The sequence below is a fragment of the Tasmannia lanceolata genome, unplaced genomic scaffold (genome assembly GCF_043159265.1).
Source record: "Tasmannia lanceolata isolate RefF3 unplaced genomic scaffold, GAP_Taslan_0.1 ptg000023l, whole genome shotgun sequence".
Lineage (NCBI taxonomy): Eukaryota > Viridiplantae > Streptophyta > Magnoliopsida > Canellales > Winteraceae > Tasmannia > Tasmannia lanceolata.
The window spans coordinates 6,922,822-6,940,112 of NW_027518700.1; the positions used below are offsets into that span (position 1 = coordinate 6,922,822).

At 41.3% G+C, this 17,291-nt stretch overlaps 1 protein-coding gene across 3 annotated transcripts in view; it reads left to right on the forward strand.

Moving 5' to 3' along the window:
- PKL (chromatin remodeling factor CHD3 (PICKLE)) overlaps positions 1 to 17,291 on the forward strand; it is a 102,329-nt gene that overhangs the window by 8,832 nt on the left and 76,206 nt on the right. For all 3 annotated transcript variants that reach the window (XM_077366105.1, XM_077366107.1, XM_077366108.1), the window contains one exon: positions 2,990 to 3,151. In XM_077366105.1, coding sequence (XP_077222220.1) covers positions 2,990 to 3,151 — 162 coding nt within the window. The remainder of the gene's footprint in view (positions 1 to 2,989; positions 3,152 to 17,291) is intronic.

Sequence of the window (17,291 nt, forward strand, 5' to 3'; positions counted from 1 at the left end):
AGAGATTGTGGAATTATTGCTCGTATGGATTGGAGAAAGCGTATGATCATGATGACTGGAGTGCTTCAGATTATATTATGATGCGAATGGGCTTTGGGACAAAATGGCGAAAATGGATTGTGCCTTGCATTTCAACGACATCTTTCTCAATACTCATTAATGGCATTCCACGGGGGTTTTTTGGAAGTACAAGAGGACTACTTTCAGGGGGACCCACTCTCTCCATATCTGTTCATCTTGGTGGCAGAAGCACTTAGCCTCCTCTTGTCATAAACAGAGGCTAAAGGTTACATAACTGGTCTACATCCATGCCGGAATTTTTCAACTATATCTCATCTACAATTTGCTGATGACACGGTGATATTCTTAGAGACAGGGATACAGAAGACGTTGAATCTAAAACACGTTTTCTGGTGGTTCAAAATTGCAACAGGTATGAAGATTAACTTCCCTAAAAGCGAGCTTGCTGGTATTAACGTATCGGCAAATGTGGTGAAATCACACGCTGAATGCCTGGGTTGTAAAGATGTCAACTTACCCATTACTTACGTGGGATTACTATTGGGATACGAGATTCCGAGTGCTGCTCGATGGGATCCCGTCATTGAACAGATTGAAAGGAGACTTGCAACATGGAAGACAAGATATCTCTGGGTGGAAGGATGACTCTTGTTAAGGCCGCTTTATCCAACATGCCTATATATTTCATGTCATTGTACAAAATACCTGCAATGGTAGCTAAACGAATTGAGAAGATTCAGCGCAATTTTCTTTGGGAGGGCATGGAGGAGGGAAACATAAAGCTTAAACATCTGCTTAAATGAAGTACCGTTTGCAAATAAAAAAGAAGGGGCGGGATTGGACTTGGTGAGGTTCGGATGCGCAACAAATCCCTACTCAGCAAATGGCTATGGCATTTTGGGGTGGAGAAAGATGCATTGTGGCACAACATCATTGGCAAAAAATATGCCACTGGATGGGCGGAATGGGAGTGTAGGGTGCCAGTTGCTGGTAAGGGATCAGTTGATTCGACCATCGATGGTGCACAGGAGGAGATCCGGGAACGGGAAGGCAAGGAGCCGAATTGGCCACCCACGATGAATGGATGGACAAGAAAAAGGATAGTATATATACGGCTAGGCAAAAGAATGAACTACTCGGGACTCCACTCACATTTTCTATGATGTGTCTGTGTTAGGGGACCCATGAAAATTTATTGTCTACTATTCGGGAACTGTAGCTGATACTTGTGCGGGGACATCTTGTCCCCTGTTTTTTGTTTTTCGCTACAATTTTGATGGAATAAAATTGTAACCTTTTTCATAAAAAATCCTCCTTAGGACAACTGCTGGAGGTCCGAGGGCATACATATTATATACATGTATGGAGGACATTACATGATTAAGACAAGCTTACCTCAAGAGGATAGGAGCTTACCTTTCCTTCAACTCGCTGGCGGTTTTTTCAATAAGACTTTCGAAATATATGATCTTAAGACGACCTTTATAAAGGAGCACACTGCACACCTAAGTATTCCATTGGAAGGCATTTATAAGTGATCCCGATTGCGGAAGTCAAAATTCTTCTCCTTGACAAGGAGACTTTTTCAGAGCCAGAGAAACAACTCTTTTCCCTGTTAACGAGTTGGCCTAAGGCGGCTTCACGAGATCCCAGGAACTTCATAATATTGTAAATTGTTCTTTTTCTTACCATTGGAGAAGATAATAGCATCATCAGCAAAGAGGCAATGAGACTCCATTAAAAAAAAAGAGGCAGTGAGATATGGGGAGATCCTCTTAAACAATAATAATATTCTGCCATCTTGTCTTGGAAGAGATTTCTTAGACCCCTTCTCAGCATTTTTTTTACGATAATAAACAAGTAAGGAGATAATGGATCTCCCTAGCGAAAACCCCTTTTTTTATTTATAAGCAATCACTTTGGCTCACCATTAATGCAGATGGAAACCAACAATTAGATATAATATTCTTTATCAACTTAATAAAAGAATCCCCAAATCCAAAATTTGCAAATATTGCTGGAAGAAAATCCCATCTCTCACGATCATAAGCTTTTGCAAATTCAAATCCGCAATAAAAGAATTTTTAAATTTATTGGTGTAAATGTATCCCCATAACCTAGTTTTAAGGATCCTTACCGACATCTGACAAAACTCATATTGGATCCTTTCGATATACATATCCTCAAATTTGGGGTTTAGGGCCTCGTACCCTTATCACATTGAAAACTCTTTTCTGTATGTGCGTAACATGCAAGGGTTCAGGTTTCGGTTTAAGTATGCGTTTTGGTCGTGACAGAAATGAAACATGTCTGTTTCGGATGGAAAATTTGGTGAAGATCTTGTAAAATAATGGAAACATGTAGATATATATATATATATATATACTATGGGCATTTGAGATCAAACTTTAGAAAGTGGTGGAAATAGCAGAAATACACATTAAAAAACCATCATATGATGATAAAAAAATATCCTTAACGGTTAAACAACATCGAAACCCTAGTGATATGCGCTGTCACCCATGTTTGATAGTTTAGAATATGTCACATTTAACATATAATTCTTATAAATATTTATTCATAATACATACCCCTTATTTCACATGTAATTCATATAGATATAATTATGTAACACATTTATGTAGTGTATCACTAATACATTTACGATTTTGGTTTCAGTCTGCATTTCGGTTTTGGTATGTGTTTCTGTGGGATGGAAACAACAGAAACGTTTCGGTCATTTCGTGTCGTTTCAGTTAAAATTTAAAAGCATGGTAACATGAAAGTTACAATCATCTTCCATATTTTTTCTAACATTTTCTGCTGTCCGTTTCTGTGTAATTACATGATGTGTACATAATTATCTTTAGTGGACATTTGTTTGCGCGCTTCTATCTGCAATACTCAACTGTAATCTTTTGGGCTTTTTACATTTTTAATCTGACATATTCACCTTTCATTTGCTAAGGGTGCCAGAGAAGGAATTTCTAAAAGCTTTCAAGGCACATCCACGCCTAAGGACTAAAATAAACAACTTCCATCGCCAAATGGATTTTGTGAATAACTCTGAAGACGAGTGGGTTGCCATACGACCTGAATGGACAACTGTGGATCGAATTCTAGCTAGCAGGTTCACTTTTCATTTTGTTGCCCTACTATATCTCACTCATGAATTTGGACTTGGTGCAATTGAACAATCTTATATAATTGGAGAAAGGCGTTATTTATCTTTTATACTTTAACACTCCCCCGCATGTGTGGCCCAATTGGCAAACATGTGGCACATGTGGTCCCACTTTGGGCTGGCCATCGCATGTGGATTTTTGCTATCCGGGAGATTTGCACTCGAGACCGTTGGCTTTGATACCATATTAACTTACCAAATTCTCCAAAAGCTTAGTATAAAAGATAAATAATGCATTTCTCCAACAGCTTAAGCTTTTGGAGAAGTTGGTAAGTTAACATGGTATTAGAGCCAAAGGTCTTGAGTTCAAACCTCCCGGATAGCAAAAATCCACATGCAATGGTCGGCCCAAAGTGGGACCACATGTGCCACGTGTTTGCCAAGTGGGTCACACGTGCGGGGAGTGTTAAAGTATAAAAGATAAATAACGCCTTTCTCCAACAGCTTAAGCTTTTGGAGAAGTTGGTTAGTTAACAACATATATGTACATATATATATATATATATATATATATATATGGAAAGTTTTTCTAGTCGGCCGACTGGAAAAACTTTCCTCATATGATAAAAGTGTCTCTTATATATATCGGCCGACTAGAGAGACTTTTCTCTCTCTCTCTCTCACACACACACACACACACACACACACACATATATATATATATATATAAATTGTTTCTGCGGGGTAGCGCAGATAACTTATCTGCACTGCTCTTAAAAAAATCATGTGGGCCCATATTTTTTGGATGATCTAAAGCATTCATTTGATAGGCCCTTGTGTAGATAGGGTGTGCACAAAAAATCCGCTGCATAGGATCACCCTAACCCTTCCATTGGTGGAGGTTAAAATGGGTGGGGTATAAACCTCCACATATCTGCCCATTTTTAACCTCCACAAATGGAAGGGTTAGAATGATCCGATTGAGCTGATTTTTTGTGCACCGCTATCTATGCAAGGGTCTATCAAATGAATGCTTTGGACCTCCAAACAATATGGGCCCACGTGATTTTTTTAGGGGCAGCGCATATAAGTTATCTACGCTACCCCGCATAAATAGTTTACCACACGCACGCCCGCACATAGACACGGAAAACTGTTATATATATATATATATATATATATATATATATATATATATATATATATATGAGGAAATGGTTTGTGAGCAGCTGCTCAGATAAGCTTATCTGAGCAGAGCTCACAAACATAGGGGGGCCCACATTATTTGGATGATCCAAAGCATTCATTTGATAGGCCCTCATATGGATAGGGTGTGCCCAAAAAATCAGCTCCATGTGATCATCCTAACCCTTCAAACTGTGGAGGCAAACTATGGACAAATTTGTGAAGGTTTATACATGTCCATTTTTAACTCCCCAAATCGTAGGGTTGGGATGATCCTATGGAGCTGATTTTTTGGGCACACCCTATCTATATGAGGGCCTATCAAATGAATGCTGTGGATCATCCAAACAATGTGCCTCCCCCCCAATGGTTTGTGAGCTCTGCTCAGATAAGCTTATCTGACCAGCTGCTCACAAACCATTTCCTCTCTCTCTCTCGCTATATATATATATATATATATATATATATATGTATGAGGAAAGTGAAGCTACACCGCCGGCTTAAAATACAGTGGGCCCACATTGTTTTGGTGATCCAAACCATTCATTTGATTGGCCCTCAGATAGGGTGTCCACCAAAAATCAGCTCCATAGGATCATCCCAACCCTTCAAACTGTGGAGGCAAAAATGGACAAATTTGTGAAGGTTTTTACACGTTCATTTTTGCCTCCACAAATCGTAGGGTTGGGATGATCCTATGGAGCTGATTTTTGGTGGACACCCTATCTATGTGAGGGCCAATCAAATGAATTCTTTGGATCACCAAAACAATGTGGGCCCATTGTATTTTAAGCCGGTGGTGTAGCTAAGTTAGCTACACCGGCGGTGTAGCTTCACTTTCCTCACACTTTCCTCTCTCTCTCTCTCTCTCTATATATATATATATATATATATATATGTATATATATGTATGTGGTGATGCAAAGCATTCATTTGATTGGCCCTGACATAGAGAGGGTGTCCACAAAAAATCAGCTCCACAGGATCATACCAACCCAAAGATTTGTGGAGCTTAAAATGGACGGCTATAAACCGCCACAAATCTGTCCATTTTTTAGCTCCACAAATCGAAGGTAAGATGATTCTATGAAGCTGATTTTTTGTGGACACCCTATCTATGATGGGGCCTATCAAATGAATGCTTTAGATCACCACAAAAAATGTGGGACCCATGCGTTTTTGGTCGGAGGACTAGAGAATGATCTCTAGTCAGACTAGAGACACTTTCCATAAATATATATATATATATATATATATATATATATATATATATATATATATATATGAGAAAACGGTTCCTACACACATGCGTAGATAAGTTATCTACACACTAGCTTAAAATACAGTGGGGGCCACATTATTTGGGTGATCCAAACCATTCATTTTTAAGGCCCTCACATAGATAGGGTGTCCACAAAAAATCAGATCCATAGGATCATCCTAACCATTCGAACTGTGTAGGTAAAAAATGGACTAGTTTGTGAAGGTTTAAAGACATCCATTTTACCTCTAGAAATCGTAGGGTTGGGATGATCCTATGGATCTGATTTTTTGTAGACACCCTATCTATGTGAGGGCCTTTAAAATGGATGGCTTGGATCACCCAAACAATGTGGGCCCCCACTGTATTTTAAGCTAGTGTGTAGAGAACTCTCTACACATATGTGTAGGAGCCGTTTTCTCTCTCTCTCTCTCTCTCTATATATATATATATATATAATAAGCTGATGGAAAAGCCCAAGCTTTTTTGAGTTTTTTGAAAAATCTATGGAATTTACACCTCACTTTGTTTTGACTTTTTCTAACAAAGGCACCCATTCAACCCACATATTTTCAATCCTACCCCTCCTTTATGCTTTTTAACAAAGGCACCCATTCAACCCACATATTTTCAATCCTACCCACTCCTTTATGCTTTTTAACAATAGCACCCATTCAACCCACATATTTTCAATCCTTCCCCCTCCTTTATGCTTTTTAACAAAGGCACCCATTAAACCGACATAATTTCAATCCTACCCCCTCATTTGTTAAAAAGTATTAGAAAATATTTTTAGAAAAATATAAAAAGCATATATTTTTAGAAAAAGTATATGATACTTTTATTTATTTATTTTAGCTACTTTTTTACTTACTTTTTCTACATATTTTTTACATAACATTTTTTTCGTATCATATATATTTTTTGGCCGTGTCGTGCATATTTTATTTTTTTACACAAAAATTAATTACGAAATTTTGTATCATATACTTTTTTCCGCAGTATTGTGCATATTTTTTTTCCAGAAAAAGTAATTAGAAAACTCTTTCTTTTGAATTTTTCATTACTTGGTTCGTGGTTATGCATATTTATTTATTTTTAGCTACTTTATTACTTATTTTTTCTACATATTTTTTAAATAACATTTTTTTCGTATCAAATACTTTTTTTGGCCGTGTCGTGCATATTTTTATTTTTTTATACAAAAATTAATTACGAAATTTTGTATCATATACTTTTTTTTGGCCGTGACGTGCATAATTTTTATTTATTTTTACACAAAAATTAATTACGAAATTTTGTATCATATACTTTTTTTCCGCAGTATCGTGCATATTTTTTTGCAGAAAAAGTAATTAGAAAACTCTTTCTTTTGCATTTTTTTCATTACTTGGTAAGTGGTTATGCATACTTTTTTGCTTATTGTTTCTACATATATTTAACTAATTTTTTTTTGTTATCATAGCCTTTTTTTTGCCGTGTCGTGCATTGCACGTTGGGTATCGTACTCATTTTTCTGGTCATGTCGTGCATCGCACGTCGTGGGTAAAAGTATTGTTTCTACATATTTTTAACTAATTTTTTTCTTGGTATCATAGTCCTTTTTTTGGCAGTGTCGTGCATCGCACGTGGGGTATTACTAGTATATATATATATATAGCAGAAGAGAAAAGAGAATAATTTTTTGATTTATTTCAAAATTTTGCCAATTTAACACATGAACATGGTGGTTTTTTTCTGTTTAATGCCCTTGCCATATGTATGTCCAAACTAACTATCTGTGGGTAAACATGTCATTTTATTATTTCCCCCGATTTTTTCATGAAAGTCAACATTGGCAGCCTTTCTATATGCAAAATTACGGAAAGTTTGTAGTAATTACATGATATTACGAATTCCGGACACCTTTAAAAATATTGACGAATTCCGGGCACCTTAAGAGGAACAACAATTATGGAAACCTCTATCGATTGGAGGGCTAGGATCAACCTATGGAAATGATTTTACGGGCACAACAGATTGCTGTTGTGTTCCATCACATGGACGGTTTGGATCAACCTATAACCCTCTATAGAACGGACGGTTCGGATCAACCTATGGAAATTATTTTTGGGGCACAACCTATGTAGGCAGTGGCTCATCTAATGGACAGTTTGGGTCATCCTATGGTACGGGCCATAGCGTCTATTTTAATAAAGTGAGGAGTGCGATCATCAAAATACGGTGGGTAGTGCATTATACAATATGGTAGTGAGGACATTAGCACTATATTTTACGGGCACAACTGATTGATGTTGTGTTCCATCACATGGACGGATTGGATCAACCTATAACCGTCTATAGATCGGAGGGTTCAGATCAACCTATGAAAATTATTTTTGGGGCACAACCTGTGTAGGCAGTGGCCCATCTAATGGACGGTTTGGATCATCCTATGGTATGGGCCATAGCGTACATTTTAATAAAGTGAGGAGTGCGGTCATCAAAATACGGTGAGTAGTGCCATTATACAATATGGTAGTGAGGACATTAGCACTATATATAATTTGACACCATCGTTGTTACTTGGATGTTCCCATGCGGGTCGGGTTCAGCCCGAATTTGGGTTGGGTCAGGTTAAGCTTTTTCGCAAATCGGGTTGGTTGGGTTCGGAAAAATCAACCCGAATTGGAAATCGGGTCAGGTTGGGTTGGGCTGTCGGGCAACCCAACCCGACCCGAAACCCGAATTTGGGTTCCATCTGAAGAAGTTCTGTATATGTGTTTTTCTTTTTCAACATTGAAATAGTCTCCACAGTCCACAGTGGACAGTTTGGATAATCCTATGGTGCGGGTCATACCCTAGCAGAAGAGAAAATGAGAGGATTTTTTGAAAATTCCATCAGAATTACACATTACTTTCTTTAACAAAGGCATCCATTCAACCCACATATTTTCCATCCTACCCCCTCCTTTATGCTTTTTAACAAAGCACCCATTAAAGCCACATAATTTCAATCTTACCCCCCTCCTTTATGCTTTTTTAATAAAAAATCTATAGGGTGATCTTAACCATCCGATTTAAGAGGAACAACATATTATGGAAACCTCATTAGATTGGAGGCTAGGATCAGCCTATGGAAATGATTTTTGGGGCACAACCTATTTATGTTGTGTTCCATCACATGGATGGTTTGGATCAACCTATGATGTGGTACGTACAGTTCTTTGTCGGCCCGTGCATCGCACGGGGTTTTTTTACTAATGTGTGTGTGTGTGTGTATATATATATATATATATATATATATATATATATATATATATATATATATAGTTTGTGAGCAGCTGCTCAGATAAGCTTATCTGAGCAGGAGCTAACAAACACATGTGGCCCCACATTTTTTGGGGTGGTCCAAAGTATTCATTTGGAAGGCACTTCCATGGATAGGGTATGTACCAAAAATCAGCCCTATAGGATCATCATAACCCTCCCATTTGTTGAGGTAAAAAATGGGCAGAAACATGGACACACAATGTCTGTCCATTTCCCCCTCCACCTTTATAGGGATGCAAGTGTTTTTGACTGCATCAAGAGGGTAGGAGGGAGGTTGTGTTGGAGTGAGCATTTTTTATAAAGCTTAAAGGCGTTAAAATTGATTGTTTGATTAACCTTGTTTGTATTCTTGAGGATTGTTTCATTTCCAAGGTGTTGTCGGACCATAGAGCATGGGCATTTTGTGTTGGCATGAGCATTTTTTTATAAAAGCGTTAAAATTGATTGTTTGATTAACCTTCTTTGTATTCTAGAGGATTGTTTCATTTCCAAGGTGTAGTTGGACCATAGAGCATGGGCATTTTTTCCCAAGTGTAGTCAAACTGTAGAGTATAGGCTCTGTATCCTCGGGGTTTACCTCACACCCAGTTTCTCATCTTTTCCATGGGAGAAAGTTTGGTTGGTGGCAGTTCCAACCAAAATCCAAGGACTCTGAAGGACTGTTATGCTTAAGAAGATAAATACAATTGATTGATTAAAGTGGCGAAAGTTATAGATGGTGAACAAATGCTCGATTTGCATGACTAAAGACTAAGGGAGAGTCGATCGGTCACTTATTTCTTCATTGTATCATTGAAATTGCAGTATGACATCATATTTTTGGATGGTTTAGTATTAGCTAGATTATGTTGGCATCGGTTTCCAATTTTATGGTTGTTGGTGCATTAGTTGGATACGATTCTTTGGGAGCTGATCCTATGCTGTTTGGTGGGAGCTTTTTTTTTGTTGGATGACTAATGATTTTATTCAAAAAAGAAGCGGAAACACTGCGACCAAGGAGTTCAATACAGAAAAGAGAAAAGAAAGACAAGCAAAAAATAAGAATCTGACACGGGGAGACCCTACGCATCCTGACACTACATCAAAGTCAAGGGGGGAGATAATTGAACATCTCAAGGCGCTCCTTAGAGGCTCCAACCCTGGCAAGCCTATTGGCATCGCTGTTAGCCGACCTCCTCACATGTCTTAAAAAAATAGAGGAACCCGCAACACGGTCCTGGATCTCGTCTAGAAAGGATGCAAATTTCCAAGGAGGGGCTAGAGATCCCTTGAGCCACTTAATGACTGTTAGCCGAAAGTTTAGACAGAGAAAATAAATGAGTTAGGGTTATCTCCCCCTGACTCATATCTTTATACTAAAACATAAAGGAATGTACAAAGTCCTAAATGCCCTTAGGCAAGTTACATATTCCAACACTCCCCCTCAAGCTGGAATGTAGATATCATACATTCCTAGCTTTTTACATATCTCACTCAATTTTGACTTATTTAAGGACTTTGTAAACATATCAGCTAATTGGTCCCCTGACCGAGTAAACACAGTGCAAATCTCTCTTTTCTGGATTCTTTGACGGATAAAATGACAATCCACTTCAATATGCTTGGTGCGCTCATGGAAGACTGGATTGTTGGCAATGTATATTGCAGCTTTGTTGTCGCTATAAAGCTGCGAAGGAGAAGATGAAATGAAGCCAATTTCAGAAAGAAGTGAACGTAGCCAAATAAGTTCCGTGCTTGTCTGTGCCATTGCCTTGTATTCAGCCTCTGCACTGAACTTAGCTATAACATCCTGCTTCTTACTCTTCCATGAAACAAGATTGCCACCTACAAATGTACAATACCCAGTGGCGGACCGTCTATCTACTGGGGATCCAGCCCAATCTGCATCAGAGAAGCCTTCAACTTTCATATGGCCATGTCTTTTGAACATCAATCCCTTCCCTGGAGCCCCTTTCAAATACTTGTGAATCTATGTCACCGCAGCCCAGTGAGAAGTACGTGGAGAGCTCATATACTGATTGACAACTCCAACAGCATATGAAATATCTGGCCGAGTAACCGTGAGATATATAAGTTTACTGACAAGCCTGCGATACCTGCCAGGATCCTCCAACAACTCTCCTTCTTCTGGAACGAGTTTCACATTAGGATCCATGGGTGCAAAAGCTGGTTTAACTCCAAGATTGCCTGTTTCTTTTAGCAAGTCCAAGACATACTTTCTCTGTGATAGGAACAAGCCTCTAGAAGAACGAGCAACCTCTATCCCCAAGAAATACCTGAGCTGACCCAAATCCTTAGTAGAGAATTCCTTTTGCAAGAAGGTTTTCAAAAGTTGTATACCTTGTGAATTGCTCCCTGTGATGATTATGTCATCCACATAAACTATCAACAAAATACACCCAGCTGAAGAGTGATAACTGAAGACTGAGTGATCCACTGCGCATTGTTTCATGCCAAAGCGCATGACTGCCTCATTGAATCTCCCAGATCACGCACGCGGAGATTGTTTGAGGCCATAGAGTGACTTGCGTAGGCGACACACGTAGGAGAAAGTCTCCCCCTGAGCAACAAATCCCGGTGGTTGCTCCATATACACCTCCTCAGTCAGATCGCCATGGAGGAAGGCATTCTTCACATCCAGCTGATGAAGGGGCCAGTTATGATTAACAGCAAGAGACAGGAGCACACGGACAGAGGGAATTTTCGCAACGGGATTGAAGGTCTCAGTGTAGTCAACACCAAAAGTCTGAGTGTATCCTTTCGTGACTAACCGTGCTTTTAAGCGCTCGACAGTACCATCAGGGAGGTATTTGATGGAGAAAACCCACCGACAACCAACAGGACAAGCACCAGCGGGTAGGGAAACCAGATCCCATGTATCATTACTATGAAGAGCGCCCATTTCTAGGTTCATAGCATCACGCCAGCCAGGATGGTCAAGAGCCTCAGCCATTGACTGTGGTAAAGACATAGAAGACAAGGAGGAAACAAAGCTCTGGAAGTAATTGGTGAGCTTATCATAAGAAACAAAATTCGAAATAGGATGTGCAGTGGAACGAGATCTTGTACGAGATGCAATAGGAGAATTAGAAACAACAGAGGAAGGCGGAAGTGAAGATACCTGAGAGCGGAAGAGAGGGATCATCGGCTCAGAAGATGATTGTGCGAGAGAAGGTAGAAGAGACCTATCTGTAACTTGGCGCCGCTAATACTGCTGTGTAATTTTAGGTGGAGCTGGCTTCTCCAACGTGGCAGAAGAAGTAGAAGATGCAGAAGCTGGCCGCACGGAAATAGGAGATGACGGAAGAGAAGCAGGTAGATCTGGTAAGGGAAGCGAGACCTCGGACTCGAGAGAAGGGGTGAAAGATGCCGCGCCATGTTGGAAGAATACCTCAGACTCAAAGAACATAACATCGGCTGAGACAAACCAGCGACGCAGACGAGGGCTATAGCAACGATAGCCTTTCTGTGTACGGGAATACCCCAGAAAGACACATCGCTCAGACCGGGGATCGAGTTTGTCACGGCGAGGTCCAAGGTGATGAACAGAACAAACTCATCCAAATACACGAGGTGTCAGAGGAAACTGTTCCTTACCAGGAGATAAAATCTCGAAAGAAGAAGCACCCTCTAAGACGGAGGAAGGAAGTCGATTTGCTAAGAAACACGCAGTGAGAAGGGCATCACTCTAGTATGCCTTAGGAACACTCATATGAAAAAGAAGAGTGCGACCTACTTCAAGCAAATAACGAAGTTTCCTCTCAGCAACACCATTCTATTGAGATTTGTACGCACATGAAGACTGATGTAGAATCCATGTTGGGCGAGATAGGATTGAAAGCCATTAGTATCAGAAAAGTATTCTCTAGCATTGTCAGTACGAAGACATTTAATATTGCAATTATATTTATTCTTAATTTCAGAATGAAATGTGCGAAAAGCAAAGAACACATCGGATCGACTCTTCAGTAAATATAACCAGGTCATGCGTGAGAAGTCATCAATAAACACAATAAAATACCGAAAGCCAGTACTAGACGCGACCCTAGAGGGTCCCCATACATCAGAATGGACTAATTCAAATGGACTAGACACTCGACTAATGATCCGGGACGGAAACGACACACGACGGTGCTTCCCGAGTTCATAGGACTCGCACTGAAAACTAGAAAAAGGTACGGGAACCAGAGAAGTCTGCTGCACCCACTAAAGTGAAGGATGCCCCAGGCGACAATGCTACTGAAATGTATTCACAGAGCTATGTAAGACAGTAGGCGGCCGGCAGTCAAGACGATAGAGTCCATCTACCTCACGACCCGTTCCAATCGTCTTCCCAGTCGAGAGATCCTGAAACAAACACTAAGATGGGAAAAATGAGACAGAACAGTGAAGAGATTTAGTAATTTGGCTAACTGAAAGTAAACTAAATGGTGATTTTGGTACACATAAAACAGAAGATAAGGTAAGAGCAGGATGAGGGGAGATATGAGCAACACCAGTGATAGGTGTAGTTGACCCATCAGCAAGGGTGATAGACTGAGAGGGAGACGAGAAAGAGCGAAAAGAATGAAGCTGAGAAGAGTTACCGGTTAGGTGATTGGATGCGCCAGAGTCAATGATCCATGACCCTGAGCTAGATAGAAGGGTAGTGGGTGAACTACCTGGCTGGGCGAAACCTGCAGAGGGAGGACGAGAACTGAGCCGCAGACGCTGGAACTCCTCATAATCGGCACGGGATAATGTATAGGTGGAATCAGCTGGTGCAGGAACAGAAGCAGAGGAAGCTCAATCTGAAGCCGAGGCAGTAGTAGCACCCATGTGAGCCGAGCGTGCCTGACGAAGCTCGGGATGCAGGGTATAGCAATGGTCAATATAATGTCCCTCGCGCTGACAGTGAGTGCATAAAGAACGGTCACGGCCACCACCAGGACGACCACCACCACGGCCGGCACGGCCACAACCACGACCAGAGGAGGCTCCACCACGAGGCGGGCGAGTACTGCCATCATAGGTTGCGAGAGCAGAACCATCAATAGGAACAGATATCACTGGATCACCAGGAGAGCACTGCTGGACGCGGGAGTAAACCTCAGTAAGGGAAGGAATAGCGCCAGAACCAATAATCTGCTGACGAAGATGCATGTACTCTGGACCCAAACTCTCAAGGTACTGCACAACACGGATCTGATCCCTCTGACGGGCAGCCTCTGTGAGATCCGTGGTAAGCGGCATGTAAACATCAAGCTGTAATGGGTGGCAAGAGGAAGATCACCACGGCGGAAACGCACCCACTCAGAATAGGTAGAGCAGATCCGACTAATGTTTGCCACGCCAGAGTAAAGAAGAGTAACTTGATCCCAGATCTGTTTCGCAGTAGGCAGAAGCATCAAGGGCCCAGAGACGTGAGGGGCCATACTCTGCCATAGAAGGGTACAAACAAGAGCATCCTCCTGTTCCCATCGATCAAAGGTGGGATCCGTCGTAGGAGGAGGATCACAACGAATGACGTGGGCTTTCCCACGGGCAAGATACTTCTCGACGACTGCTTTTCAAGTAACGTAGTTTGCCCCATCCAACTTAACAGTGGTGATATGTGGGAATGATCCATCCACAGAGAGAGATGATGACGAAGAAGACGCCAAAGAGGGTGTCGGACAAACACCAGGGGCCACTCCTGTGGAAGGATTGTCAAGCACCTCCTCCATAACAACAAGCAAGAAAGAAACAGACAATCCAAACCAAGACGAATAACAGGAGATAACAGAATATGTGGGCAAACTAGGATACGCCAAGAAAGCTAGACGCGGCTCCAAGAATGACAGGCATCGACGAAGCTTGACAAGAGAGAAGCCATGAGGCACAGAGGGGAGCCGCAAAGACAAACTAGAATCAAAGTAGGGTAAGAGGTGAAGATCCATAATAACAGGGAGAAAAGAGTGGTAGGGTTTACCAAGGCCCAAGGGATGAAAGGAAGAGGAGGAAAAATGATGTGGGTTGAAAAACTTGGAGTGTGAGGCTTACCAACAAACCTAGGAATTGGGGGCTGGAAAAAACTTATTTCCAGTAAAGTGATTTTGTGGGGGGGGTGCAAATCCTTGGTCCTGGAAAAGGTTTTCCGAGTCCTGGAAAATTTTGGGGGGTGCAAATCTTCATTCTTGGAAAATAATTTCCGCCCTGGGTAGAAAATGTGTGGGGGGTTGCTGAGAACGACTCCTTCTCAGGAGGAAAAAGACAGCGTGCCGGTGTGCCTCGGATGAAACTTGGCCCGGAGTTGGGTTTCGCGGCGAGAGGGGTGGGGGGTGGCGGAGAAGATGGAGGCTGATAGAGAACCCTAGGGATCAGAAAACCCTAAGGCTCTGATACCATGTTAGCCGAAAGTTTAGACAGAGAAAATAAATGAGTTAGGGTTATCTCCCCCTGACTCATATCTTTATACTAAAACATAAAGGGATGTACAAAGTCCTAAATGCCCTTAGGCAAGTTACATATTCCAACAATGACAGAGGGAATCGACCTCCACCACCACAACATCGACAACGTTCCTCTCCAATAGTCTGATACCCTGCAAAGCTGCTCTGACCTCAGCCTCATTGGAATCTGAAATCCCGATGGGCCTCGAGAACACCCATAAAGCTGCACCATTTTTGTCTCTATGGACATCCCCAACTCCAGCCGGCCCTGGGTTCCCCAAACTAGACCTGGCGAAGTTAAGCTTCAGATGACCTGGATTTGGGGAACCCGACCTTGAGATATCAACGTCCCTTGCTCTGCCCTACTACAAATCTCATTCCAACCATTCCATAGATCATATGCAGAAACAAACCTGAAGCTTGGGAGGATCCTCACCGATGAAATAACTAATGCTATCACTTTCAAGAATATATAATGGGCTCTATTTGCCCGGCCTCTGAAGATGCTGGCGTTTCTCTCCTCTCATAGGATCCACAACATTGCTAGAAGCCCAACATTCCAGTGGATCATACCTTTCTTACTCTAAGGGACCAAGTACCAGCACTCCAAGAGGTCAACAAGCTTAGATGGAAACACCCGGACCAAGCCGATCCTGACCTAGATTCTACTCAACACTTCTCTTGCTAGCCTGCAGTGGATAAACATTATGCAGAGCGTGCAATGGTCTATAATCATCATATGAAGAGCTCGCAAATGATCCATTGTCAGGATTTTGTCAAGAATAACGGTCCAACCGAAGGCACATACCCTGGGCGGTGCTGGGATGCTCCACACTTTGGCTAAACGCGAGGGTCCAGAGACAGGTTCCATATGATAATAGAACGATTTGACAGTAAATTCTCCAGAGGAATTTCAGATCCAAACCCCTTTGTCTTCTCCCACCTTGATGTAGCATTTATGAAGCAATTCTAGGAGTCGAGCCACTCTGTCGATCTCTCTATAAAAAAAAATTCCTTCTGAATGGAATCTTCCAAGAAATCGCCTCCTCCACCCATGCAAAGCAGTCCTAACATATGCATCCCGTATTGTGCGCCACTGTGAATAAATCAGGAACAACATCCTTTAGGGGACCCTCCTCACACCATTTGTCATGCCAAAAATTGATTCTACCCGCTCCGTAAACTCTAAATCTGGACCCCTCTGAAATCTTTTCCTTCTGCTTCAGGATGTCCCTACACAATGTAACACCAACATGCTACATCTGTCCTCGGGTAACCACTGACCCAGCGATGAACCACTTCTTGTTTATCACTTTAACCCAAAGCTGCTTGGACTCTTCACCAAATATCCAAAGCCATTTATCCAGGAGGGCATTCTTCACCGCTTTTAACCTTCTAATGCCCAGGCCACCCGACTTTATAGGCCTACACAGTTCCTCCCATTTAACTAGGTACATTTTTCGTTTCTTATTGGATCCCTTCCTAGAAATCTTCTTTAAATTGCTCTATTCACTTTATGATGCTTACGGGACATTTGAAAACCGACAACTGGTATATTGGGATACTATACATTACAAAGCAGCCTTGATCAAAGTAATATTGGGATTTTAGACAACACAACCTTGATCAAAGTCTCTTGAGAAACTAAGGGCGTGTTCAGCAACACTTCTCATTCTCACCCAATTAAACGGGCGAGAAACGGATTGATGAGAATTTTAGAAACGACTATTAGTCGCTCCAAAGAATCCTTGCTTTTAGCCTAAAAAGAAGGCAAAAGTTTAGAAACGGGCTTAGTGGGCCGGATTGCTGAACACGACTTTTTGAGATACTTATGCGCTTTCACGTTCTTAACGCCTAAAAAAGTGGAGAATGCGGTTATTTAATGGGTGCCGAACACACCCTAAATTTCTTTTTTCAACTGGTGGGAGCTTTGGTGTGAGTGGAACATTTGCATTTTCTATGGTAAACATTCTTCGAT